At 44.1% G+C, this 27,614-nt stretch overlaps 1 protein-coding gene across 3 annotated transcripts; it reads right to left on the bottom strand.

Annotated features, from left to right (window-relative positions):
* Window positions 1–27,242, bottom strand: cdc14ab (cell division cycle 14Ab). 3 transcript variants are annotated; one of them, XM_008406367.3, is made up of 17 exons: window positions 26,784–27,242; window positions 24,239–24,329; window positions 23,029–23,104; window positions 21,885–21,977; window positions 19,645–19,724; window positions 16,947–17,013; window positions 13,951–14,013; window positions 13,082–13,169; window positions 12,427–12,657; window positions 9,975–10,113; window positions 9,163–9,319; window positions 8,598–8,678; window positions 7,615–7,715; window positions 6,744–6,791; window positions 6,528–6,656; window positions 5,316–5,658; window positions 1–1,476 (listed from the first exon to the last, which is right to left on the bottom strand). In XM_008406367.3, exons 1-17 carry the CDS (start codon window positions 26,827–26,829, stop codon window positions 1,447–1,449), a joined length of 1,863 nt encoding a protein of 620 aa, XP_008404589.1. In that variant the 5' UTR covers window positions 26,830–27,242; the 3' UTR covers window positions 1–1,446. The 3 variants fall into 3 exon arrangements, with proteins under 3 accessions (XP_008404589.1, XP_008404590.1, XP_008404591.1); XM_008406368.3 differs by lacking the exon at window positions 8,598–8,678; XM_008406369.3 differs by lacking the exon at window positions 5,316–5,658 and having other exon boundaries at window positions 26,784–27,241.
* Between the last annotated feature and the right edge of the window lie 372 nt (window positions 27,243–27,614).

The following is a 27,614-nucleotide window of genomic DNA, read 5'->3' as shown; positions in this document are numbered from 1 at the left end:
ATATTTTCTTCATTTATATTTTTAGTCGTTACCAAATGTGACTTCAAACGTGAATATAATGCTTCACTGAAAACAAAAGCAAGTAAAAGTTCAGGTTTTGCAAACAAACTGAAAAACAAACTACTGAGTTTTTGTACTAAATTACAGCAACTAGAGTAAATGTTACTGAGGTTTTATTCTTTTCCTGCACAAACTCCATTTCCCAGAATCCTCAGTTCATTTCTCATCAGATTTATAGAAAAACGATGAATTTAGTGCGGATGGATCCGACCAGAACAAAACGATTTAAATCCACACCAACCAGAGTGGAGAAACTCGAATAAACTGAATAATAATTATTCTACTTCCTGTTTTAATTTGTAAAGAAACTGTTTGACTCAAACATGAATATAATTATTTATCTCCTGTAGAAGCTTCGACTCAAATAAAGAGAAAATAATGATTGTTTCCTGTTTTTATTTGTGTAGAAACTCTTGGTTCAGTTGAGAGAAAACATTATTTTCTGACTTCCCTTTAAAGCCTCAGTGACATAAATACAGATGAAAAAACATTCATGGTTAAAACAGCAGCCACACAACTTCCTGTTGGGGACCGCCACAATAAAAGTCTCTTCTTCATGATAGCGAGTTGAAGGCACTCTGGGCCCGTTTGAAACTGCGGCTCCGGTCCGAACTCTCCCAGCTGGAGGTGTGATTCGGGTCGGAACCGAGCCTTTGGACCCGATTACTGGAAGAATCCAGAACTTCTTCAGCCGAGGGGGAAAAAATATCAGACGGGCTCGGACGGATCCGGCTTACAAAAAAAACAACACATGTAACATTTTTTAAGACGAGTCGATTAGTAAACATTAAGATATAACAGTGATGTGATCTGCTGAGCGCCCCCTGCAGGCAGCTGCTGGTAAAACTGTTCAGTCCGACCGTAAAAACGGCCCTCGAACTAAACTTCTGCTACAACTACGTCTTAGCCTAGTTAAAGTTTTGCTGCTCGTTTCATTATTTTCCAGGCATGTTGGAGGCGTCAAACTGAAACGGATAAAAACTTTTTTTCCTCCCTTTGTTGCTGCTGGTGTCGTAAATCTGAACCTGAGAAAGAGAACCGTCTCCGTTTTCAGTCCGTTAAAAGATAAAAGTTTCTGTTTTTTTAAAGCCTCTCTAAGGCGTTTCAGACCGAAGTCCCGTCTCTTCACCAAAACCGGACGTAAATACTGTAACCATGGCGACGGGGCGAGCCGCCGATCAGCTGACCCTCCCCGTTTATCAAAACGACAACAAAAAAAATCCCTTTGAAGCCCTTTGAGTTGTTCCGTCACATTTACACACAGCTTCGCTCACATACAGTCTGAGTCCAGAGTCCAGCTCTCGCCGCTTTATTCGGGTTCCCGATTCAAAGCTGGAGCAGTCAGAAGGGGAGGTGGTTCTGGACCGTCAGGTCGGGCCTCGGGTTCTAGTACTGGATGTATTCCGACTGAAGAGACTGGAGGAGAAAAACACAGGAACGTTTTGAGTGAAACGGGAGACTTTCAGTTCGGTTTAATGAAAATCACTCTGTCTGTTTGGCTTCAGAACCGGGCCAACCGAGCCTGGTTCTGATCCAGATTACCCCCGTTAAAGCTGCAGTGTGCAACCTCAATAAATATATACATTTCACAACCAATCAGGGCCAGGAGGCGGGGCTTAGCGCTGCCAATCACCCTCGTGGGGCTCTTTCTCTCTGCTACGCTGCAGCTAGCACAGCCTGTTGTGAATGCTGATGCTAGCTAGCATAGCAACCGATGACGGAGGATAAACAGTGTTCCTGCACCTAAGCTGTTTAGCAGCGCGTTTATGATGATTGACAGCGCTTTATAAAAGTTAAACTGCAGCTTTAAGGTGAGTTAAATTGATACAAATATATATTACAACAAAAAACGCCAATCCTCTTGATGTCAAACTGTAGAAAGTTACAAACTGCAGCTTCAAAGTTAAAAAGGAGTCTTTCCTGTCCACAGTCGCCTCATGCTTCCTCACAAAGTCACTGAGCTGCACGGCCATTAATTTAACAATCGATTGTGATGAATTATCAATTTATTATTAAAAAAAAAAAATTATTTCACCACTGAAAATTATTTTAGACAATTTTAGAAACAGAAAGAAGGAAATAAAATAATTAAACTCCTTTTTAAATGAGACAATAAAATTTTTTTTAACCAACATGCAGTAGCAGCCTTCGCTTCTCAGTGAAGGATCAATGCAGCGGATAACCGATCAATAATTAGTCGGCTTCTTTCAACACGAGTTCAGCGGAAAGACAGAAACATCCCAGAATAATCTTCTGTTTTAGGCTGAAAGTGAGAAGCAGCAGAGGAAGTTTCTGTTCCCTGAACGGGAAAAGGGGAATTCCTCGTTCTCCTCCTCCAGCCGGCTTCTGTAAACCCGATCACAGCAACAACCGCAGCAGCTCTGCTGCGTTTCGGTTTCGACTCCTGGGAGGGATTCGAACGGCTGCATGTAAAGATAAGAAAGGCTGCAGGTCTGATCAGGACCAAGAGTTTTTCCGTCCACTCATCCGCCGCCTTCCCCGTTCCTGTGACGCTTCCCAGACTGATTCCTGCTGGTGATTCTGGTTTCTGTGGTTCTGAAACTTCTTACAGATGAAGCCAGAAGTTTACATGCACAGAATAAAAGGAAACCTGGACATTTGTTCCGTCTCTGAACATGAATCAGATAAAACTCATTTTATTTCAGGTCAGTTAAAAGCAGCCAGAAAAATGTGAGAAAATTTTTAGAGATTTTTTTGAAACTTTCTTTGAATACAAAAAATAATATTCATCTGATGAGCATCAATTAGATATAATCAAGTTTATTTATAGGGAACATTTCAGAAACAAGCAGCTCAAAGTGCTTTTAAAACACAAAAACAGAAAGTAATAAACTCCATAAATGTTATATTTTGATATTTTTATCATGTTTCTTCCATTCGGTTACAGCAGGCAGTGAGGTGCGTTCAAGGTCTCTGTTAATTTGAGTTTCCATGGAAACGTGACGGACAGCCATTTTTATGTTTGTAAATTTAATAATCGCTGCGATTATTTTGTCTATAATGTGACACGATGTCTGAATGATCTGAAGTTCACTGAATGTTATCACTGGTCACTGTTTTTATTTTAACCAATCAGAAGTTTCCAAAGCGATGACATCATCATGATGTCTGTGTCTTTTTTTTAAACTTCTGGTTTCATCGTTTGATGCGCTTTCAGGTATTTTATCTCCTGATGTTCTTACATTTTGTGCCTCATTGCTCAGCCTCAGACATTGTGGCAGCGACTCCTCGTCTCAGCAGCAGCAGCAGCTCTGGCTGTTAGTGAAGCTAAAGTTTCCTGACGCAGAGAAAACCCTCGGCTGCCCTGATCAACACGCTTACAGAAGAGCTGGAAGGGTTTCAGAGACCAAACATCACAGGAAACAGGAACACGGAGACATTCAGCAGACGAGTCACAGCGGCGAGGCGTTCCCTCCGCCTGCAGCCGCATGAGGACCAGATGCACCGACCGCGGCCCGTACGGCCGGAACCGATTTCTGTACGGCCGGAACCGATTTCTGTACGGCCGGAACCGATTTCTGTACGGCCGAAACCGATTTCTGTACGGCCGGAACCGATTTCTGTACGGCCGGAACCGGTATCTGTACGGCCGGAACCGATATCTGTACGGCCGGAACCGATTTCTGTACGGCCGGAACCGATTTCTGTACGGCCGGAACCGATTTCTGTACGGCCGGAACCGATATCTGTACGGCCGGAACCGATATCTGTACGGCCGGAACCGATTTCTGTACGGCCGGAACCGATTTCTGTACGGCCGGAACCGATATCTGTACGGCCGGAACCGATATCTGTACGGCCGGAACCGATTTCTGTACGGCCGGAACCGGTATCTGTACGGCCGGAACCGGTATCTGTACGGCCGGAACCGGTATCTGTACGGCCGGAACCGGTATCTGTACGGCCGGAACCGATTTCTGTACGGCCGGAACCGATATCTGTACGGCCGGAACCGATTTCTGTACGGCCAGAACCGATTTCTGTACGGCCTGAACCGATTTCTGTACGGCCGGAACCGATTTCTGTACGGCCGGAACCGATTTCTGTACGGCCGGAACAGATTTCTGTACGGCCGGAACCGATTTCTGTACGGCCGGAACCGGTATCTGTACGGCCGGAACCGATTTCTGTAAGGCCGGAACCGATATTTGTACGGCCTGAACCGATTTCTGTACGGCCTGAACCGATTTCTGTACGGCTGGAACCGATTTCTGTACGGCCTGAACCGATTTCTGTACGGCCTGAACCGATTTCTGTACGGCCGGAACCGATTTCTGTACGGCCGGAACCGATTTCTGTACGGCCTGAACCGATTTCTGTACGGCCGGAACAGATATCTGTACAGCCTGAACCGATTTCTGTACGGCCGGAACCGATTTCTGTACGGCCGGAACCGATTTCTGTACGGCCGGAACAGATTTCTGTACGGCCTGAACCGATTTCTGTACGGCCAGAACCGATAACTTTACGGCCGGTACCGATTTCTGGTTTCCAACCTGCCCATTCTGACGAGTGTAAAACTCAAACAGCTCCAGGTTCTTTGGTAGAAACGATAGTTTCACGTAAAGGTGAACAGAAAACATTGATAAGTACAAAAACACGATTAAAAAAATGTTTGCAACTCATTTCCAGCCTTTAAGTTTTATGGTTTTATCAGAATTTATCGTATTTTCACATCTGTTGTTTGTTATGCAGCTCTCAGTTTTTGCTGTTTTCACACATAAATAATTTTACGCTGCATTCTGTGCCTGAATGATGGAGTTTATTCATAATTGCGTATAAATTGGAGATTTTTCTTCTTTTTTTCCGCAGGATTTAAACCAGGAGAAGCTAAAAATGCAGCTGATGAAAGGAAATATAGAAAATATTTACAATTTTTCATCTTAAAATGATAAATATTTACATCTTTTAAACAGTTTTTGGCTTAATTACAGCTTTAAGTGAGTTTCTCCTCAGAGTTTTATTTATTTTTATTCTCCAGTTAAATTACTAAATTATGACGACGATTACCCAATTAAAATTTTACCCACTTTGTGCCTCAAAGCATCTTTTTAAAGTTTGACCTGATTTTCATGGATTCTGAACCTGATTGGTGCATCTCGGGTCGCTGCAGCGTGGGAACGCGTCGTCAGAACGGACCAATCACACGGACAGAAGAGTTGGGAAACCCCAGCAGAAACAACCAATCAGAGCAAAGGGGCGGGGCTAAGCTGCTGCTGTGTCGGAGGACTTACAGGTATGGAGCGGCTCAGGTAACGTCCTGAGGGGCCCGTCATGGCGCTGTAGGGCCCGCGGCCCCGGAAGGCACTGACGTCCTGATGCTGCGGCCTCATATAACCCTGGACAGCAGGGGGCGCCGCGGAGCCGCCGTACAAGGTACTGTTGTTGTTGACCTCGTGCTGCGCGCCGCGAGGCCCGCCGCCGTAGCCGGGCGAAGGGGCCGAGGGGGCGGGGCTTACAGAGACAGAGGAGGAAGAGGAGGGAGGAAGAGAGGAGAAGGGAGTCTTCTCATCCTCCTCGGCGTCGGCGGCGTAGAGATCTCCGAGGGAGCTGGCCAGGCGCGAGCCGAAAGCTGAGCTGAGGTCAGCAGATACAAAACATCAACAGGCAGGTCATGTGACACAAACACACCTGGGCAGGAGACAACGAGGGGCGCTGCTCATAACCTCTGACCCCATGAGAATCTGTCAGCTCAGTGAACCGACGTTCCTACGGCTGTTCCAGTCGCCGCCAGCAGGTGGTGCTGCTGCTTCACTTACTGGAGTTTAACCTGGGATAGTTTTACTCAGACCAAACTGAAGCCGGTCGACCAGGAAAAGGTTTGGTGCTAAAAAACATCCAGACTCATTCAAAAATTCAGCTTTTGACTCTACAGATCGTTTGTGATACTCCTTTCAAAAATCGATTCAAAAATCTAACAACTTTAAAAAAAGCAACAAATTTAGCAAAATTTTTAAAAAAGCAAAATGTAAGAAATACGGAGACGATAAAAACTGATGAGCAAAAAAACAACAGAGACTTTTTTAAAAAAAGTCACACGCAACAAATCCAGCGAGTTTTTTTGTCGTTTCTTTTTAAACTGACGAGCAAATTTAAAAAAGCGATTATGGAAAACTCTGCAAACGTTTAAAGTTGGTTTCATTCCCAACCCGGCGGGGAGTCATGAGCGCTAACCGAGCTGCACCGCCACTGATCCACCAAAGGAGGGCAGCACTGAGACCGTTTGGTAAAATACTGCAGAGCAAATTTACATAAAAACAGAACCATCACTTTATAGCTCATCCGCAGTCAAACAGTGATTTGGGGTTTAGCTGCCGTTTAAATGACTTCCTGTTCACAGAGATCAGCAGGAGGAGAAGAAGAAGAAGACGCCTGATGATGAGCAGCAGGATGTAATAAACAGGACGAGATGAAAGGAGTGAGGAGGAGGATGAGGAAGTTCTGACCTTCGGATGTTTGACATCGGCGATAACGAGTTCCTCCCGATCCTCTTGGCAGCAGGAGAAGTAGAGGATGCTGGGAGTTTGGAGGGCTTGAGGATCGAGGCGGGACTTGGACTGCTCCCTTTTGATAACCTGAAAGCAAATAAAACATAGGATGATGATCAATACTTGTGCGTATTATTGATTGCAGCAACCGGAGCGGTCGCGTGGCGGCCGTACCGGAGCGGCGGTGAGCTGGGCCGATGGTGGCTCTTTGGCTCCTCAAACCTGCAACCAAACAGAACCGACAGTTTATAAAACCACCGATAATTATTACCGTTAGCCGCTAACGCTAGCGACGCGCTCCTGCAGGCGCCATGACTACGCATCGAGTCCGTAAAACCAGGCCGCTCTGATGCAGGATGACAGAAATCAATCATAATTTCTATAAAATATTACTTAAATTAAAATGACTGACGTTTGGATGCAAAAATGTGTTTATGAATCTGCAAACAGTTTGGACTAAAGGAATTGATCTTTTATATTGCCAATAATTTTACAGCATTAATTAAAATGTAACAAACTACGGCTCCTACACTGTATAAATATTTAATTTGATAATTGTTATGAATATAAACGAAGCACAGAGACCAGTTTCTGTCACTGGCGGCTGCAGAGCCACCAGGTCCAACACAGAGAGATTCAGTTTGTTTCTGCTTCACGTTTTCAGGTTTGATGTTCATTTCACGATTATTGATAAGCTGATCGTCTGAACGCTGGCGCAGGTTGATTAGCTAATGTAAACACCTGCTCTGTGCAGGTGTGTGTGTGTCGCCGTGTTAGTGCTAACTGAACCGAAACACACCAAACTCTGCAGCACATCATCATGTTAAGGTTGCCACAGTCAAGCTAGCATAACTCAGCTGCTCTCATCTTTCTCCGTGGCTTTGAACGTTTTCCTGACTCGTGTTTTGTGGACCTGGCTGGTCGTAATGTGGACGATAAGCAGCGCGGCGTCCCATCCAGTGACGCACGTCGATGCAGAAAGGATTTCACCTAAAAGCAGCTTAACGAACCCCGGCCTGCCTGGGGTCAAAGTTCAGTCCTGTACCTCACGGCTCCTCCGCTCACAGATGGGCGAGGGTGGCGGCGGCTCTTCAGGGCTCGGAGTTTGTCGCCCTGCGTCAGACCCGAACCGTCTGTGATGTCGCCCTGCAGGAGAAAACAAGCGCTCCTGTGAGGCGACGGGTGAAACAGGAAACAATGAAAATGTTTTTATTAGAGCAGGTCTGGAGCCGTTTATTGGTTCTGCTGACCAACAAAGATCTGGATATTTCTGTAGATATGCTGCGATATTCACAGGTTCTGCTGGAAATGCACCAATCCAAGATCAATATCTGTATCGATCCCGAAACTGAAAACAATTCTAAGTCAGGCCTGATCAGATCTATCCAATCTATGTCACGTCACACTTCCTCATTTATTTTACATTTCATTTAAAATTCCCAACTGAACCAATTGAAGGTTTGTTGCAGTTTATTTTTAAAGAAAATCAACCTGCTGCTGCTGTTTATCATTTATTTGACTTTGGCTGATCTGCTCCTAACAAATTGAAGTTGTTTCTACATGTCTGACCAGCTGGTGAAGCACAGGTGCACAGTTATCAGATAATTCTATTAATTTATATATGAAATAGAAACGTTTTAATTCAGCTGGTTTTCTGTACTCGATACCAAACCTCAGATATCGGAAGTGAAGAAAGTTGATCGGTGCATCGATGGTTTCTGAACATTTCTGACAAAATATTCTGCAGAAATCTTTTTGGAGGATTTTGGCTCACCTGAATCATGCCAGATTAAAATCAGAATCGGATCTGGTATGAAAACAATCTGATTCTAAAGCCGTACGGCTCGGCCCGGCCCGGCCCGCTCCAGCCTGAACTGCCGCAGCGCAGAGCGCTTCAGCCCAGAGTGACCGTAGCATCTGCTGGGTTAGCAGCAGCAGCAGTTAGCCGGTCGTCCAGACAAACGGCCATAAATATGCACAATGGAAGAAAAGCTGGCTAGTTAGCTGGTGATGCTAGCAGCTACTTACCAGTAGCCTCAACTGCCTCGAGTCACAAAGTTCAATGAGGATGTCTGTGGGCGACTGAAACTTTTGCCTGACAGAAAAGTCCTGCGAGGAAAAGAACCTACATGGAGCATAAGAGATGAAATAGTCCTGCTACGACAGATTAAAGGATCCAAGGCCAACTTTTATGTTTTAAAGGAAATTTAAGGCGTTTATTTGAGAAACCTGAACTTAAGACTTTCTAAGGATGCATGTAAGGTGCAACACAAAGTGTCGACTTTTACTTAAAATCTTTAAATAGTTTATCAAGCTTGGCTAAATTTTCAGTTTCTATTGTTATTTTTTCCAAAGGACCCTGAAGAAATTAACTCTTTAAAACAGTTTTGGCCTAATCACTGCTGTGAATATGAACCTTTTCTGAGTCTCTATACTTAATACTTAACCGATTACTCAATTAGCTGACGATTATGTCAATAAATCGATTAATCACGTTTAATCTGATTAGTCGATTCAGGCGGGTCTGGAGCGACGAACCAAAACAGGTTTAGGTTTCCCGTTGAGAGTCGATGTAACGGTTTGTGTGTCTGACCTCCTGCAGACGTTCGGCGCTCGCCGATCGGAGGAAGTTGGCGTTGTGGGCGGAGCTTAGCGACAGCTCGCCCAGGCCGTTGATGAGATGCGCCGTCTTGTCCTCCGCTCGTCCCTTCAGAGTGTGCTGGCTCTGCAGCCACAGAGACGCCTGCTTGCTGTGGACACAGATCACATCTGCACTCAGGATGAGGTTCAACAGACGACCTTACGACCTTCAGAAGACGTTTTAGGGCTGCAAAATGCCAGAGGACCTCATGGACACGTCGTCCTTCCATTCATTTTCTCCAGGCTAAACATTTAGCTAACAGCTCATTGGAGCTGAAATGTAAGTAAATGCTTTGGTTAAAGACGAAAGCATATTTATTTAGTAAGTTCTGACGTAGCGAGCGCTCCGGTCCGATCCGGTCCGATCCGCTGGTGAAACTGAGCTTAACCTGATTTATCAGATAAATTTCGACATTTAAATTCAGCTGCTTTCTTCTGTCGATACTAAACCTCAGATATCGGGATCGGTAGTGAAAAAGTGGATCGGTGCATCGCTCGTTTCTGTTTCATGATGTTTCTGTAAACAAAACTGTCCTTCAAAATAAGAGCTGGTTGAGGCCGAAGCACCGACTGCAGACTTTTATCACCCCGGTTTTGGCAGGAAGAGAATCGATAAACCTTGAGCTCATTTTAACTTATCATGCGATTAATTGATTTATTCCTCAATAATAAATATGATCATAAACATATAAATCTGCACGATTCTCATTCTTTCTGTGCATTTTGTCTCCTGAAAGCTGAAACTGAACAGGAACAGAGACTCACTCTTCCAGGAAGTTCTGCTGCGGCCCGATGATGGAGCCGGGCCTGCAGATCCGGATCCAGGCGATGGCCTCGGCGGCGGTGAAGCGGTAGTGTTTCATCAGGTAGCAGCCAATCAGAGTGCCCGTTCTGCCCAGACCGGCTGGCGGAGACAAACAGAAACAGCAGCAACAGACCTGAGCCGTTTGGATCAGAACCGAGCTGCAGATCATCACCCAAACAGCAAAACACTGACTCATCACAGCCGTCATGTCCGTGACCCGTTTCAGAACAAACCCGGTTTAATGTCAAACAGAACCAGAGCCATCCATCCTGGACCTTCAGCTCCTGTTTTAAACATTACATCTGTTTGGGTTTCATTTCTCTTCCAGATCACCTGAACAGAACCTGTGTGACAACAGGAAGTGGGCCTGCTGCAGGTTTCACAACTCAGGTTTAAACCTTTCAAAACCTTTTTCAGACTATTATGAATTTATTTCAGGTTCATCTCCATAGAAATGCAGAAACTTTGTCCGGCCAAGTGGTGATAAATTCACAATAGACACAGAAAGGCTGGTTAGCCAGCTAGCAATGGCATGCTAGCAGCTCGTTAGCGGTAGCATCAGCCGCCTCTCAGAACGGCGGTTCTGAGAGGGTGACTGGTAAAAAGCCTGTCACCCTGTGAAAGACCTCAAAAAGCCTCAAACCCCGACGGATGGAGAAACGACGTCACTGACATGTTTGGAAAGGATCCAGAGTCATTTCTGAGAACCATCCAGATACGAAGCAAACATGGAGCAGAAAAGGAGAAAACAGGCACCAAATTCACTCAACAACAATGTTATCGTTTATCGCAATAACTTCTGGGACAATCCAGCAAAGTCCGTCAGTGTGACGGGCCTGAGTGTTTCTGCGAGGAAGCCCAGCAGTTAGGGAAAACATCCATTATTCATCCATTTGGTCAAAACAACAGGAAGGTCAGCTGCCTGAACGGCCTAGTCCAAGGACAACTGGATGCCGAACAGCTGCGGTGAGAGCCGATTCCTGGTCTCCGGCTGAGGCCTGGCAGTGGGGACGTGTAATCTTTAGAGTAATCTCCATTTAAAACGTCCATCAGCCAGAAGAAAAACTGAGCAACTCACAGAATATGACTATAAAAATATTTACAGGAATGATTGTTTCGACCCAAACTGAAAATTACACAGTAAAAGGTCACCAACGGCACCATGAAGGTCACAATGCAGCTAAAATGGCCACTGATCAGGAAGCTAAGGCATTAATGGGGTCAACAATGTTATTAACGTGACCAAAAAGGTCACAAAAGGTCACAAACGGGGCCCATAAGGTCACCAATGGGGCCCACAAAGTCACCAACAGGGCCCATAAGGTCACTAACAGGGCCCATAAGGTCACCAACGGGGCCCATAAAGTCACCAACAGGGCCCATAGTCACCAACGGGGCCCATAAGGTCACCAATGGGGCCCGTAAAGTCACCAACGGGCCCCGTTGGTGACCCGTTGGTTACTTATGGGCCTGTTGGTGGCCCATAAGGTCACCAACAGGGCCCATAAGGTCACCAACGGGGCCCGTAAAGTCACCAAGGGGGCCCGTAAAGTCACCAAGGGGGCCCATAAGGTCACCAACGGGGCCCATAAGGTCATCAATGGGGCCCATAGTCACCAAGGGGGCCCATAAAGTCCCCAACGGGGCCCATAAGGTAATCAACGGGGCCCATAAAGTCACCAAGGGGGCCCATAAAGTCACCAACTGGGCCCGTAAAGTCACCGAGGGGGCCCGTAAAGTCACCAACGGGGCCCATAAGGTCATCAACGGGGCCCATAAAGTCACCAACGGGGCCCATAAGGTCATCAACGGGGCCCATAAGGTCATCAACAGGGCCCGTAAAGTCACCAAGGGGGCCCGTAAAGTCACCAACGGGGCCCATAAGGTCATCAACGGGGCCCATAGTCACCAAGGGGGCCCATAAAGTCACCAACGGATCCCATAAGGTCATCAACGGGGCCGGTAAAGTCACAAAGGGGGCCCATAAAGTCACCAACGGGGCCCATAAGGTCATCAACGGGGCCCGTAAAGTCACCAAGGGGGCCCATAAAGTCACCAACGGGGCCCATAAAATCACCAACGGGGCCCATAAGGTCACCAAGGGGGCCCATAAGGTCACCAACGGGGCCCATAAGGTCACCAACGGGGCCCATAGGGTTATTACTGGGCCAAAACGTTGCCAAGCGCTAGCTAAAAGAAACCATTTGTTTCTGCTTCCTGCCTCAGTATCCGTGCTGAACAACGGCCCAAAACCATTCATGTCGTGTTATTTCACTCATTCTTTCTGTTCATCCTCACTCAGCTCAGCTAAAACCATGTTTTTCCTCTGTCCTCATCCTACAAGCCTTTCCCAGGCGCAGCCCGCCCCCTGCTGGCCGCTGTGGGAACTACCGCTCCCAGGAAGGGGCCTACCTTTGCAGTGGACGGCCACGGCTCCTTGCGCGTTCTCACAGAGGTGCAGGAAGCGGCGTAGGATGGTGTCGTTGGGCGTGCTGCCGTCGATGAAGAAGAGGTCGCAGTGGTCGAAGCCGGCGTTGGTGAAGCGCTTCCCGTCGTAGATCTTCTTGTTCAGGCGGACGATGGTGGTCACGCCGTGCTTCCTGAAGTAGGGGAAGTAAGCCTCGGGCGCGTGCAGAGGGTAACCTGCAGGGGCGGAGCATCGTTCTGACACATCGTCTCTCATTACCACTTTCTGAAACCATCTGGAAAAACCTCAGCTGGGAGGAGCAGGAGAGGAAACTTTACTCTCCTCACTAATGTGGCGCCTCTGGAATCTGAACTAGATCTGCTGCTTACGGTTCAGACAAACTCAGGAATTTACTTGTGCATCACAAGAGCGAGGTCAACGTGATGCAACAGAGGGAGGGAACATAAACACCGCCGGGCATCCTGGGAAAATCTATACTGTCTAAACTAGGAACGGTTTTAATAAAGACAACAGCTGCAGACAATCTGCATGACACAGCAGCTTGTAACCCGTCAGTGAAATGACACCGAGTGGAATAAAATGCCGTCTTGTGTTTTTCATGAAGTATGAAAATAAAACAGTCTAAATTTGTTCACGCACCGTTTTCTATCCTGGATTTGGGATGCGGTCCGCTGAAGGCCAGGAACTTCCCCGGGACGATCCAGTTCAGGTCTCCGTTCTCGACGCGCTGCAGAGAAAGAGAGAGAGACGAGCCGACAGCGCGGAGAGTTCAGAAACATAAAACTGGAGTCATTATTTAACCGTTTTCATTTAGTCCTGCTAAGGTGAAACTACTCCGGTTCTCCAGAAGAGGGCACCGCAGCCCAGGTTTCCCACTTCATCTCATCCTGATGCAGAAAAGGAAAAACTGAAAACGTCTTTAACACTCAGAGGATCGGAAATTATAGAGTAAAAAAGTACCTGATCAAGTTATCAATATTTAAAATGACAAAATCAGATGAACCAAATTATAAAATTAAGGAGAAATTTTGGTATTTTAAGGACCAAAATGACAATAATTCATATAAGTAACAAAATAACTAAATCAGGCAAAATAAATATTTTCCAAATCAGTTTCATGTAAAAACTTCAGGAACTTGAACAGAAACTGCAGGTTTGAGTTAAAACATGTTTGATTTTCATTCAGTGGGAAGAAAATCCACAAGTTTAACTCAAGAAAAAGTAGAAATACTACAAAATACAATTACTGAAGTAAAAGTGCAAAAAACAGCAGCAAAGGAGTCTTTATGTTCATGATATGAAATGTTATTCGGTAAAAGATGAAACTTTGAGTTGAGAGGTTCATCATTTACCAAACGAAACTTTATGAAAACAGTCAAACATTCATGGAGACTCCTTCCTGTTTAAGGCAGAGTTACGTCAGTCTGGCCCTTCAAATTAAAAGTTCCCAGGGCCGCGTTAACCCGTTTTCAAACCATTAAAGCAGTGACTGGTCTTACTGGTTTTACCTCGTAGTGTTCGTATTCGTCCACATCAAACGTCTCAAAGTCAAAGAAGCCGTGCTGCAAAGCCTGGAAAACGACGGAAACCGTTTGTTTCTGTTAATTACATGATAAATACAGATTCATTTCCTATGCTAAAGGTTACAGTCGGGTCATTTCCTCTCTGCGGCGTTTGGTCCTGATGATTAAAACCATTTAACCATCATTAACATGCAGACAGACACACGGCGGCAGCAGTAAGTCCCGACCGGAGCCCGTCTGTCAGTCGCTGCTGGTTTATTCTCCAGAATGTGAAAAAGCATCAGACGGAAACGTGACGCAGCCTGACCTGCAGGTCCAGATGAGTAAACACATGGACCTGCAGCAGGTCCAGATGAATCAACACCTGGACCTGCAGCAGGTCCAGATGAATCAACACCTGGACCTGCAGCAGGTCCAGATGAGTCAACACCTGGACCTGCAGCAGGTCCAGATGAATCAACACCTGGACCTGCAGCAGGTCCAGATGAGTAAACACCTGGACCTGCAGCAGGTCCAGATGAGTCAACACCTGGACCTGCAGCAGGTCCAGATGAGTCAACACCTGGACCTGCAGCAGGTCCAGATGAATCAACACCTGGACCTGCAGCAGGTCCAGATGAGTAAACACCTGGACCTGCAGCAGGTCCAGATGAGTCAACACCTGGACCTGCAGCAGGTCCAGATGAGTCAACACCTGGACCTGCTGCAGGTCCAGATGAATCAACACCTGGACCTGCTGCAGGTCCAGATGAGTCAACACCTGGACCTGCAGCAGGTCCAGATGAGTAAACACCTGGACCTGCTGCAGGTCCAGATGAATCAACACCTGGACCTGCAGCAGGTCCAGATGAGTAAACACCTGGACCTGCTGCAGGTCCAGATGAATCAACACCTGGACCTGCAGCAGGTCCAGATGAATCAACACCTGGACCTGCAGCAGGTCCAGATGAGTAAACACCTGGACCTGCAGCAGGTCCAGATGAGTCAACACATGGACCTGCAGCAGGTCCAGATGAATCAACACCTGGACCTGCAGCAGGTCCAGATGAGTAAACACCTGATCCACAAATGGACTAATTAATCCGACCAAACGCAGAAAAATGAAACCCGTCATGCAGATCCATGTCATCTCCCACTGCACCGCTCGGACTGCCGTAGGATGCTAACATGCTAAAGGTCAGAGGTTACAGGAAGTGTCACTGGGAAAGAAAATGAACTTTGAACTTTGTTTCTTTCTGTCCTGTCAGGATGATGCCAGCTGTTTGCTGGTCACGGCGTTTGGGTCCGCCAGGCAGAATAATGAGTCCAGTTCTCCACCGTTTGGTGAATCATCGTTGTTCTTTTCTCCTTCTGAAAGCGTCTTTGGAGGTCAGATTAATGAAACCAGCGGTTCCAAAGGCCGGCGTCCTGCAGCCGGAGTCCTGCAGCCGGAGTCCTGCAGCCGGAGTCCTGCAGCCGGAGTCCTGCAGCCGGAGTCCTGCAGCCGGCGTCCTGCAGCCGGAGTCCTGCAGCCGGAGTCCTGCAGCCGGCGTCCTGCAGCCGGCGTCCTGCAGCCGGAGTCCTGCAGCCGGAGTCCTGCAGCCGGAGTCCTGCAGCCGGAGTCCTGCAGCCGGCGTCCTGCAGCCGGAGTCCTGCAGTCGGAGTCCTGCAGCCGGTGTCCGGCGTCCTGCAGCCGGTGTCCGGCGTCCTACAGCCGGCGTCCTGCAGCCGTTCACTCCAGCTGTTTAACCCAATTTAATCCGACTCCAGTCCGTTTGGTTCGAAAGTCCGGTTTGTTTGGGGAGGATCTCTGGTCCTCCAAACCTCAGTCTGGGTTCGGTTGAATGAACTCTGGTTCTGAGCATTCTGGGTAAATACAACCAAAGCTAACATGTTAGCCTAGCGCTAGCAGCAGAAATGGCTCCTGGTCTTTAAAGAGAAATCCTCCAGCCGCTAAAATCTGACGCCTCCATTTTAGTTTCCATTTTGTAAAGCAGGAAGTGGCGAGAAACCAAAAGCTCCTCCTTCACCCGGTTCAGTGACCAATAAAAGCGTCTTCTGATGCTTTTAGATGGTTTCAAGCAGATAATGAAGAATCACATTTAAAAACAATATTTCAAGAAACGTGTAAAACATGGGAGTTAATTACTGATATATAATCAGTGAGGAACAGATGAAAGTAAAGATGTTTGACCAGCAGGACTGGTGACTGAGGTCAAGATCGAAAAAAACAAAACAGGTGAAGTCCTTCAGAAACAATGAATTATTGATCAACCAGAACGATGTGAAGGCGGCAGGAAGTTAAAGAGCAGCAGCCAGATTTCAAGTCTTTTCTCTGCAGAGTCTGCAGCACCAGATCCCAGTATTCCCAGTTAAACCGCCGGGTCTCTGCTGCACGTAATCACATCAGGAACGGATTATTCACACTTATGACCGATTATCCACCGGCCTCTGATTGGCTGTTGTTCAGAGGCTCTTCGACACGCTGAGCCGTTATGTTACAGTAATCTGCAGCTGAGAACTTCCCAGACCGCTTCCCGTTCCTGACCGCTTCCCGTTCCCGACCGCTTCCCGTTCCCGACCGCTTCCCGTTCCCGACCGCTTCCCGTTCCTGACCGCTTCCCGTTCCCGACTGCTTCCCGTTCCCGACCGCTTCCCGTTCCCGACCGCTTCCCGCTCCCGACCGCTTCCCGCTCCCCGTTCCCGACCGCTTCCCGTTCCAGACCGCTTCCCGTTCCCGACCGCTTCCCGTTCCCGACCGCTTCCCGCTCCCCGTTCCCGACCGCTTCCCGTTCCCGACCGCTTCCCGTTCCAGACCGCTTCCCGTTCCAGACCGCTTCCCGTTCCCGACCGCTTCCCGTTCCCGACCGCTTCCCGCTCCCCGTTCCCGACCGCTTCCCGTTCCCTCTGGAGTCCAACGTTTGGATCTCAGGCTCTTTTCTTCTCTGCTCAACAACGTTTCATCTCACAGTATAAACGTTTCTGGCGGCTGCTGATCTCACCTTCCTGATCCCCTGCAGACAGTCCAGCACTGTGAGGTTGTAGGTGCAATTCCCAAAGGAGGCGTCCCTGCAGAGACACAGAACGTCAGTAGATACAGACGAGTTGATTTTAGCAAAATAAAAACCAAAATAATCCGTTTTATCGGAGAGATGAAGGAAAACTGATCACAGCAGATCATCATGTGGTTTTGCATCAGGAAAAAATGTCGCGTTGATCCCAAAAGGCTAGTTAGCTAGTTAGCATGTTTACATTAGCAACTAGTTAGCGTTAGCCTAAACCGTAATGAAGACGTCTGCATGTGACCCAAACGTTTGCCTGACAGAAAATCCAGTGAATAATAAAAACTAAACATGAAATTAAAAAGTCCTGCCACGATACAAGACCTGGGATTGACGTACTTAAGGCCAACTTACATTTTTTAAGTGAATTTAAGCCATTTTAAGGGCTTAGCTTTAGATCCATGCATTTGTGGCTCCCTGATTGGACGGGTTTTAAATGAACTCCAGAACCTGCTGCCGCTTTTACAGAAACTTTCTTTAAGCAGTGGAACCAGAAAAAGTCTCAGTCTGTCAACAAGACGAGGATTTTTATCCATCACATGCGTCCAGTTCACACATTTTACATCAGAAATGTGGTAATAAAGGTTTGAGTTGTTTGTAAACAACTTGGGAAAACGTGTTTTTCATTTCGCATAAAGCTGCTTAAGTCTGGGTGTAGTGATGAACTTTGACCTGAACCCTCTGGTTCTGGTTCTGAACTGCTCTGAACCAGAACCAGAACCTTTGATTGCACAGATATTCTCCTAAGAAAGGAGAACCAGAACTTTCTCACTCAGAAACTCGGGAGTAAACTCCAGATTTGGTTGCTTTTCCTATTTCAGGAAAAACTTCTTTAAAACTAATTTCACGTTGCTGCCAACAGGATCTGGGGGGTTCAGGAAGCCCGGTGGTCATTTTCCGCGCGGTCAGTGAAGGCCTCGCTCGGTGGGCGTGGCCTGTCCGCATCATGTTTAATCCATCAGAGCTCCTCATGCGGCCGGCAGAACAAAGTCTTCCTCCTTTCAGCGGCTCCGCTGTTATGTAACCGCGCAGCGTGTTGATGGCAACAAAAAGCCCTTTATCTCTCTCTCTCTCTCTCTCACACACACACACACACACACACACACACACACACACACACACACACACACACACACACACACACACACACACACACACACACACACACACACACACACACGTTGTGCTCCTCTGTTTGGGTCAGCGGTGGCAGAAGCTTGAACTCCAGTTCTCCCAGTCAGAACCGTTTACTGGTGAAACTGGACTCAGTTTCCTCCTCCAGTTCCTTCCAGGACAGGAAGTCTGATGATGTCATCGGCTTGAAAAGTGAATCTGAGGGAAAATATTTCCTCTGCTGCCTCCAGCTGAGTGTCGGCCACCAGAGCTCACATGTTTAGTCTGGTTCTGGTTCTGGTTCTGGGCTGCGTGAAAACATTCCTGACCGTTTTGTTTCTGTTCTAGATGAAATAATCGTTTTAAACGTTTGGGTTTTTCCCGTCAGGACCAAGCAGCCAGAAGGAAACTGGAGCTGGAACATTTCGGCTCTGACCCATGAACTCACCCAAAAAGCTTTGAGGAAACCTTTAAGTCCTCACAGCAGGAATCACTTCCTGCCTCTGGAGTCGTTTGGTCGACTTTTAAAGTTCAGCTTCTCTAGGATCAGCTGAACCAGAGCAACTAAACTTTCACCTCTGAATCCTGCAAACATCCTGCAACCATCAACTCCTGCTAGTAAACGCCAGCAGGTTCACCATAAATCTCTCTGGAACAACAAAAGGAGCTTAAAACTGAATCATTTTAGTGCAACTGGAGGAAGAAAAGTTAGCAAGGAAAAGTTTCACCAGGTTATTTAGATGTTTTACAGACAAACATCCAGAACCTGCAGAGACTCTGATGGACCTAAAGGGATCATTTGGTTTTTACTGGGATGAAATAAATGTTTTGATTAAAATCTACTGCAGTGATATTTAGGTTGTGGCAAAATGCTGTCAGGCTGCAACAAGCTCATAAAAACTATGACAGGAAAACAAGCTAGGAAAAAGTTAGACGATTAAATATGCAAATTAATAACAGTAAATTAATTTAGTTAGACTTCATAAAAGACATCCAAATTCATTACAAATCTAATTATCCTGATAAAAACAGTAAAACTATATGACTGACACACATTTCACCTGAAATATAAGTCAGGCTGCAACTATCAACTATTTTATTAATCGATTCTTCTGACGATTAATCGGATAAAACAATCAGAACATTTTATAGATTTTTATTTTAACCTCAAACCTTTTTTTAAATATTATTAGAAATACATTAAACAAATAATTAAATTCCTTCTTTAAATAGGAAAATAAACATTTATTGTCTAAAATGTAGAACCGTAACGTTCCTTTAGTGAATAAAACAGGTAAAAGTGTTTTATCTTAAATGCTGAATGTAGAAACATTTTATAGTTTAATTACTACGTTGGTTTTTACAGCAAATTGCTTTTTTAAGTGCATGATCCAGTTAGAGATTGATTATTAAACCAGCTGATTATTAATGTGATTAATGGCGTCAGTCCTCCACTGTGTGTGTGTGTGTGTGTGTGTGTGTGTGTGTGTGTGTGTGTGTGTGTGTGTGTGAGACGGTGACTCACCTGAAGGGCAGGTAGACGGCGTTGGATCCAGAGATCAGCGCTCTGAAGGCTTCCTCTGGCGTCTTCTTCAGGTAAATCACCTGCAGGAAGGAAAAGCATCGTGACGTCATCAAACTGCAGGAAACTCCGGCTGCGGTTCCATACAACGCTCCAATGCCACGTTTAGGAAATAGATCTGCTCATGGAAACACGACAATCTGGAAAAATTTACATTTTATGATAAAAGTTTTGGAGCCAGGATGAAGTGGAAATTGGTTTATTTCATAAAACTGAAATAAAAACTATTTTTTAGCCTCATAAGAGTCACATGATCAACCACAGGATGTTACTACTGGAGGAAACGACAAAGAAGATGATGATGATGACGGAGCGGCTTGTTTATTAATGACTTGTTGTGTAAACTTTGTGTTTCTTATTTAAAGGAAATGATCTTTTTTTAACTTTAGCGTTTGCCGGTCATGACAGCAAAACTTTACTGGACCATTATTGTCCCAGAAGTTATGACAGTAAAATGATAATATTGTTGTTTTGAGACCATTTTAAGTAATAAGACGCTAATAATAATGAACAAACACATTCTCAAACTTTAAATTCTTAAGGAACATTCAACTCTGGCCCAATAAGACAATTTAAATATCAGAAATAAACAAACAAAACAACAAACAAAATTAATTATGGAAACAATACTGCCCTTCAAAATAAGGGCTACTTAAGGCCTAAACACCAGACTGGAAACTTTTATCATCCAGCTTTTGGTAGAAAGAGAGAAAAGAGGAAAACATGCGATTTATTGATTAATTGATTTATTGCTGATTGACAAAGTTTTGCACACATTTTAGTGGAAACATTTCTGATTATCTGAAGGTTCTGGATGATCCTGTTGAACGTCGACGCCGTCTTAGAGACGAGCAGAGGGAACGCTGGAAACCGTTCTGCATCAGAAAATATGAACAACTCTTATTGTTGCGGTTCTGGCCGGGTCCGACCCGGTCCGATTGTGTCGGAGCCAGAAGCCGCTCCGTGAACACAATCACCTTTTGTTTCAGCGCCATCAAATATTCAACGTGCGAAACGCAGCAGGAGAGAGTGTGTGTGTCTACCGTCCCACCTGCAGAGTTCTGGACCAGAACCAGAACCAGCCGGGTTTCTGGTTCTGGAACTTCCAGACTGGACTGGGACTCCAGAACTAGGAGACAACAAAGATCCGGAACAACAAAGATCCAACAAAACCAGAACTAAGCGGAAAGCAGAACGGATCATTTAATGTAGAAATGTTGGGTTGAACGTTGGATAAAGATCAGCCTGAAGCCTGTCCCAATAAATCAATAAATCAATAAATCACATGATCAATTAAAAGAAGCACAGTAATTTAACTTATGGTTTTTTTCTCTTTTTACCAAAATCTGGATGTTTAAATCTTCAGTCTGATGTTTTGGTCTCAGTTTCTGTTTTTTTTTTTTAAGGATGATTTTGTGATTTCATGATTCATTTGATTTGTTGTTTCTGTTGTTTTTATTTATTATTTATTTAAAATGTCTTCAGTTCCAGTGATAAATATTTATTAGAATTTAAAGTTTATTGATCTTTGATTTTTATCATTATGTTACCTGAAAATGGTCTCAAAACAACAACAACATTATGGTTTTTTGAAGTAATTACTGAGTTTAACATTCAGCTCTACATACGGCCAGACAGAGACTCTCAGAGCTGCTGCAAAAGCAAAGGAGGAGGATTAGCAGTGAATAGTGCCTGGATGTTGAGCTGTTAGCATGTCACAACGGTCATGAGACTGCTAGACTGACTGACTTCAGTCAGAGGCGTATTTAGAGTCGCTGCGGGGCTGACTGCTACTGGAGACCCATCAGCAACAATGGTTTGAAGAGTCTTGGATGAAATCAGTCACAAAATGTAATTTCTCTCTTTGGGATAAATAACTGAATTGTTTCCTGCAGGTGGTTTTGTAAAGTCAAAGCTAACCAGTTAGCATGTAGCTGGGAACAAACATTCCACTAAAACAGGCGAGTTTCATCAGTTAAATAAAACAAATCTGAGAATATTTCATCATCTTTGGTCAAAACTCAAAGCTTTTTAGAGCAAAAAATGGCAGAGAAATTAGATTTTGGAGTTTATTTTGGAAACCCGTGATGTTCTTGTTTGTCTTTATAAACAACCAGCAGAGATTCAAAGTGTTTTTCTCAGTTTTTAAAGTGGTGGTGGGATGAGCTGAGAGTCGGACTCACGGCGTAGCCGCCGATCAGCACGGCGGCGTTGGCGCGCTTCCTCTGGTCGAAGCTGGTGTAGTGAACGATTCTCTTCCTGGTCAGCGTGAACGACTGCACAGAAACACAAACACAGTCACTCGTCGCTTTCCTTCATTCCAACAGAAGCCGAGCGTTTTCCGTGCGTTATGAACGTGTGAACTGAATTACAGCCGGTCGGGTTCAGACTGCAGCGGCTGAATCAGAGGAAACGGCGAGCTGCAGATTCTCTCAGCCGACTGTTGAACCGTCAGCTGCCTCCGTTTTCTCATTAGAGGCTCCGTGATGAACCCGCTGGACCCGGATCGGCCCGGCAGCACCGGCAGGAGAGCTCATTAGAACCCAGATGACAACATGACGCCAAGCACTGCAGACCAGCAGCATTACAGAGCGATGGGAAGAAAGGAAGAGCTGGTTCTCTCCTTGGTAATGAAATGATGGCAAACATTTGTGTTCAGATGCCAAAGAGTGAAAACTTTAAGGTTTTATTGTTTATTACTTTTTACTTTTGTGTTTTTATGATGTAAAGAACTTTGACCTGCCTTGTTGCTGAAATAAACAAAGAAACTTGATTTATTTATTACATTTTATTATGGTGAAAAATAAGTGCTTTCTTTCATTTAAATAATTTTCCACAAACAACTTCCTGTGGAAAAAATTAATCCTGACTTTGTAAATGTTTTTAAACCTACAAACAGAAATAAAACGGTACTTTTTAAGAAATGGCCACAAATCAGATTGTTATTAAAAATGTCTAAGTTGCGTTTTTACTAAAAGTTACGCAACATTTACGGCTCTAAACCAGTTTTTATTTTTAGCTCTTTAGACGTTCAGAGCAGTGAGTGACATCAGCTCCCAGTGAGTCTGACTGGTTTAAACGGGAACCAGCTGCAGGTGAACCCAGATGCTCCGTCAGTGTGATGAAACATGATCCGACTCGGAGAAAGTCACGCCGATCCGGACCGTCCGGTCGCCTGAGGAATCTGGGCGCCACGGCAACCAACACAAACACACAGAGGCAGCGTGTTTAACGGTGCCTCGGCGGGAGGCTGCGTCACGCTCGCATCGCTCCGCGCCGCATTCAGGACATTCCTGCACAGGGAGGGTCAGCAGCAGAGAAACTCACCTTCAGCTTCTTGTTGAGCTTGCAGCAGTATCGGTAGAGCATGGCCAGGTTCAGCGGCCCGAAGTCTGCGTAGAAACTGGGCAGAAAACAAGAGAAACGGCATGAAGCCGAGTCCGCAGGCAGGAAACAGGAAGTAACGCTGACAATCCCCACTGCAAGTCCAGAAATACTTCCTGCGTGTGGGAAGGTTTCAGAACGATCCAACATGCAGCAGGTCGCCCCAAACTCAGCTGACACTTCTGACGGAAAAATGTTTTTTACTCAAAAATATTAAAATATTCCCTTTTGTTTACATTTGTTCTCACATGAAAGCTGCATGATGTCATAATAACTCAGTTCATCACATGATAAAAAAGGTGGTTTTGTTTCCAAATCCGTTTCATTTATAGCTCCAGTTTTGCATTTTTTAATCTGGTTTTATTGTTTTATTCTGGATATTTAAAATATCTAAACATTAAGTTTTAGTGGTATCAGAGGGTAAAAACCTGCGTTATCATGCAATATTATCATTTAACACAGAGGTGTCCAAAGTGCGGCCCGGGGGCCATTTGTGGCCCGCAGAATGATTTTGGGCGGCCCTTGATCACAGTTCAGGAACAACCTAAATTTAAAAAAAAATAAAAAATTGCAATTACAATTAAAAAGAAAAAATACTAAATATTTTGTGGCTGCCAGAGTTCTTCCAACTTGACATCTTTGCCCAAAAGGTTTGGACACCACTGGTTTAACACAAAGTTTATCATGACTTGTCTAACTTCAAGGAACCTGGAACCCATTTTCTCAGGATCAAACTGATTCATTTTCAATGTTTTTATTTGATTAAAAGACCTGAAGCAGCAAGAACAGATAAACAGAGAACGAGTTGCCAGATATTAAACACGGAGCAGAGAAATAAATCTGGACCTGAAATCACTTGACTTTTGGCTTCTGATGAACAAACAAAGAAACCAAACTGATTCATTCAGTCATAACTCAGCTCAACATTTCATCACTTTCATGTAAAACTAAATATTAGCAGCGTTTTGGAGACAGAAGGAGAAAGTTGGTTTGTGAAAAAGAAAACCAACTTTTTTAACCTTTAAAGTGTCTCAAACATCACAAATAATGAAACATTTATTTAAGTTTTTGAGTCAAAACCCTCCATCTTTTCTCTGGTGATGATTTACAGCCGTGTTGTAAATGAGTGAAAGCAGTTTGAAGTCAGACTTACTTCTCGTAGACAAACTCGTCGTCGGTGCAGAAGTAGTGGGTGTTGATGGTGCTTTTGGGTTTGCTGCGTAACGTGGCGAAGTACAGACGGTCTGCAGGGAAACATTCAATATTACAGTCAAACCAGATGCTACAGGTTATGATTCCCTCTGAAAAACCTCCTGGGAGCCGAGACTCAGATGAACAAACACCGGGGAGATTCTGGCTCATTTCATCATCACAGCAGCTCTCGATTTTTATACAAATCATATTTTTAAAGTGTTTCAGACTCTACAGGCAGCAGGACGGCCTTTTCACACACCTCGTTTCCTTCCTGATGAGTCGACAGCTTGGCAAAACAAAGCTGATCAGGAGAAACACGAAAACAGCAGCAAACCTTTATTATTCAATACGTCCAGAAAACCAGACTGTCTTTGGTCACGTCTCAGGAACCAACCAGAAAAAAACCAGTAAAGCTGTCAGTTCAGACAACAGGACAAATAAGCAGAAGCTGATTTTCCCCCCCGATACCAATAAATCAAACCAAACTTCTGTCAGTTAAAATGGTTTCTATTTGCTAAATGTAAAAGATTGACTTGTTAGACATTACTTATGGTGTCCCACAGGGATCAATGTTCAGTCTGTTATTATTCTGGATAATAATGTAAAAAATATCATGTTAATCAATGATAAATGTAACAAAAATGCTTGAATTTGCCTCATTTGACACGCAAATATGTTTTTTCTGCATCGAATAAACAGAAACTCATGCAGACAAGAGCATAAACAGAAACATTAAAACTGAATCAAACCAAATTCATGATATTTATAAATCTAAAACTAGCTGTGGATAAAAGATGGAATAAAACAGCTGAAATAAAACCAACATGTCAGATATTTGGGGAGAAAATTGGTTGTGGTTTGGTTTGAATCTTGCACTTTTCTGTGATGTCAAACATTTGTTGGTATTACAAAATGTTGCAGTGTGAAAGTGAAACAGGAAATTTAGGATGGTTGTGTTTATGTTTCATCCAGACAGAAAAGACTTAGGAAAATAAAATAAAGATTTAGAGGATTTTATTCCTACATTGTTGTTTTTTAAAACCTATGTTCAAAACAAAACAATACACTTTAATTACAATGCTATTTAATTTGAATGAACGAATTATTAAATCCCACATCTGTAGAAACAATACAAAGATAATAAAATGCAGTCTGATGGTTACAGTTTTAATTATTTTTCAACAAACTCCTTTAAACTCCTGCGTCATCATTCTGGAGTCCCAGTGAACCACCTGGGTCGGATCAACTGGGATGTTTGCTGTCCCATTAAACCAAACCAGTGATCTCAGACCAGATTTCCCACACGGCTTTAACTGGCTGTGACCGCTTCCTGTACTCATCATGACTAAGCTGCAGCCTGAGAGACGGGAAAGATCAGCTCAAGTCAAAACAACTCATGGCTGCAAAATTAGACTAATTAAATGTCCAGCGGCGGCTCCTCCGCCTGCCGGTTGAAACGTTCAGCTGACCGACAACTTCAAACATTTTGACTGAAAAATGGAAGAAGAAAAAAATTCTGGTTTAATAAAAATATTGTTTTAAGAGATAATATTTAATCTTTGATGGTTAACTTCAAAGATTGAATTTAAACATCATAGCTACTAGTGGTGACACTTTGTGGGGAAAAAATAAAATACTTTATATTTTCTAACTGCTGAGCCTTTTGGAGATTAAGACGGTAAATACTGTATATCGTCATTGGAAGTACTTTACTCTGTTCTGACATACAATTACCTGCGGTAAGTTTTGTATTTTTATTCATTTTACATATAAAAAAATTAATTTAGAAAAGTATTTGTCTGTCTGGACTTATTGCTTTTTAATCATGTTATTTATTAGAATTAATAAATATATTCCTGCTGTTAAAATACCAATATTGGGACATAATTTTATTTTTAAAGATTAAATCAGATGTTCTGATTAGGTAATCTTTTTACAAAATACTTTATTCTTCTTTCTTGAATAATTGCTTTAACGTTTATCTTTTACTTGAGTAAATCAATCAATCAATCAATCAAACTTTATTTGTATAGCACATTTCAGCAGCAAAGTGCTTTACATAATTAAGATAAAAACAGCATGTGACATTGAATAAACAGTGAGAAAGAATATAAAAATAAATTAAAAAGTAAAAACTTTAAAGAGAAAAAGGTCATGTGACATTGAGTAAACATATGTAAAGTACTGCTTTAGTACAATACTCACCTCTGGTAGATTCAATACAAAAATAATCTGTTTTGAAATTAAACAATAATTGTAAATAAAGAATATAATTTGTATTATGTAATGAACGTTATATAATACATTTTACTTAAAAAGGTTGAGAGGAATAGTCCAAACTAATTGAATGCTGATCAAAATGGGAACTTTGAAAGGTTGTAAAAAAAAAAGGTTATAAAGTGAGTTTCTTAAATTCAAGTATCATATTTTAATGTTTATTAATTAACTAGTCATGTGGCGTTTAGTTTTATTACTCATTTTAACGTCATATTGCTTAAAGTTACCTTTGATCAACTCTGCCGCTCCCCGCGGCTCGCGTTCCTCAGCCATCCGGAACAGGGTAGACAGGACCGGGGAGCGATTCACGCCTCCACGGTCATGGGTCAAGTCTAATTCCTGCACTCGTTCAGCTTCTGCCGCAAACTCCAGAAAGGGTCCGTCTAACTCCTGGGCGGCTTCAGAAAGTTTTCAAACTGCTAGCAGCTCTAGCCGTTGAGGAGCTAGCAGCGAACCGCACACAGCGTGTTAAAAAAGTTGTAAAACTTCCTCCTCAGCTTCCCATCGGTCACTGTAGCTTCCTCTCGTTCACTTCGAATTTATTCCCATTGCTTCTCTTGTTTTGTTTCTCCCCCTTTACCCGATAAATATGCCCTGATTAGCATATTAGCATGTTAAAGCTCCGCAAGCTTGACGAGAGTCTGAAACTCTGATTGACCAAATCCCTCCTTAAGATACGTTGCCATAACAACGATAGCCGCTCTACGGGACACCGCAGCCAATCAGCGAACAGAACACTTTGTGCCGCGTTCATGGTCCACTGGGAAATACCCCAGGAAGAAAAACAGGAACCCCCGAAAAACCAGGGAATTTGACTCAAATAAGTCATTTTATCGTATAATGCTTGCTTTACAGTAAAATAAAATGTAGTTTTTCGAGTTGCGTAATTCTGAACTGAATTTTTAACTTTGTGTGTATGACTACAGCGTATGTTTGGTTCTACTCCTTCGGACTTCAACACAAAAAAGGGAATAAATGAAGCTTTAGACTAAATTTACCATAAAATACTCATTAAAAACTCAAAGTGCTCCATAAATATAATTGAGATATATTTTCAA

This window comes from Poecilia reticulata, chromosome 4, assembly GCF_904066995.2.
Source record: "Poecilia reticulata chromosome 4, P_reticulata-male-v2, whole genome shotgun sequence".
In the NCBI taxonomy this organism is placed as follows: Eukaryota; Metazoa; Chordata; class Actinopteri; order Cyprinodontiformes; family Poeciliidae; genus Poecilia; species Poecilia reticulata.
Note: the sequence above shows the minus strand (reverse complement) of the source record. Positions and strands in the feature narration are given on the sequence as shown.

Bases quoted from the DNA above. Each gene is read 5' to 3' on its own strand.
- cdc14ab (XM_008406367.3), bottom strand. From the start codon at position 26,829: ATGGCTGAGGAACGCGAGCCGCGGGGAGCGGCAGAGTTGATCAAAG. The intron at 10,114-12,426 runs GTAGGCCCCTTC...TGTCTCCGCCAG, and splicing joins CGTGGCCGTCCACTGCAAAG to CCGGTCTGGGCAGAACGGGC. The intron at 6,657-6,743 runs GTACGGCCGCCA...ATTTGCTTTCAG, and splicing joins CCCAGCTCACCGCCGCTCCG to GTTATCAAAAGGGAGCAGTC.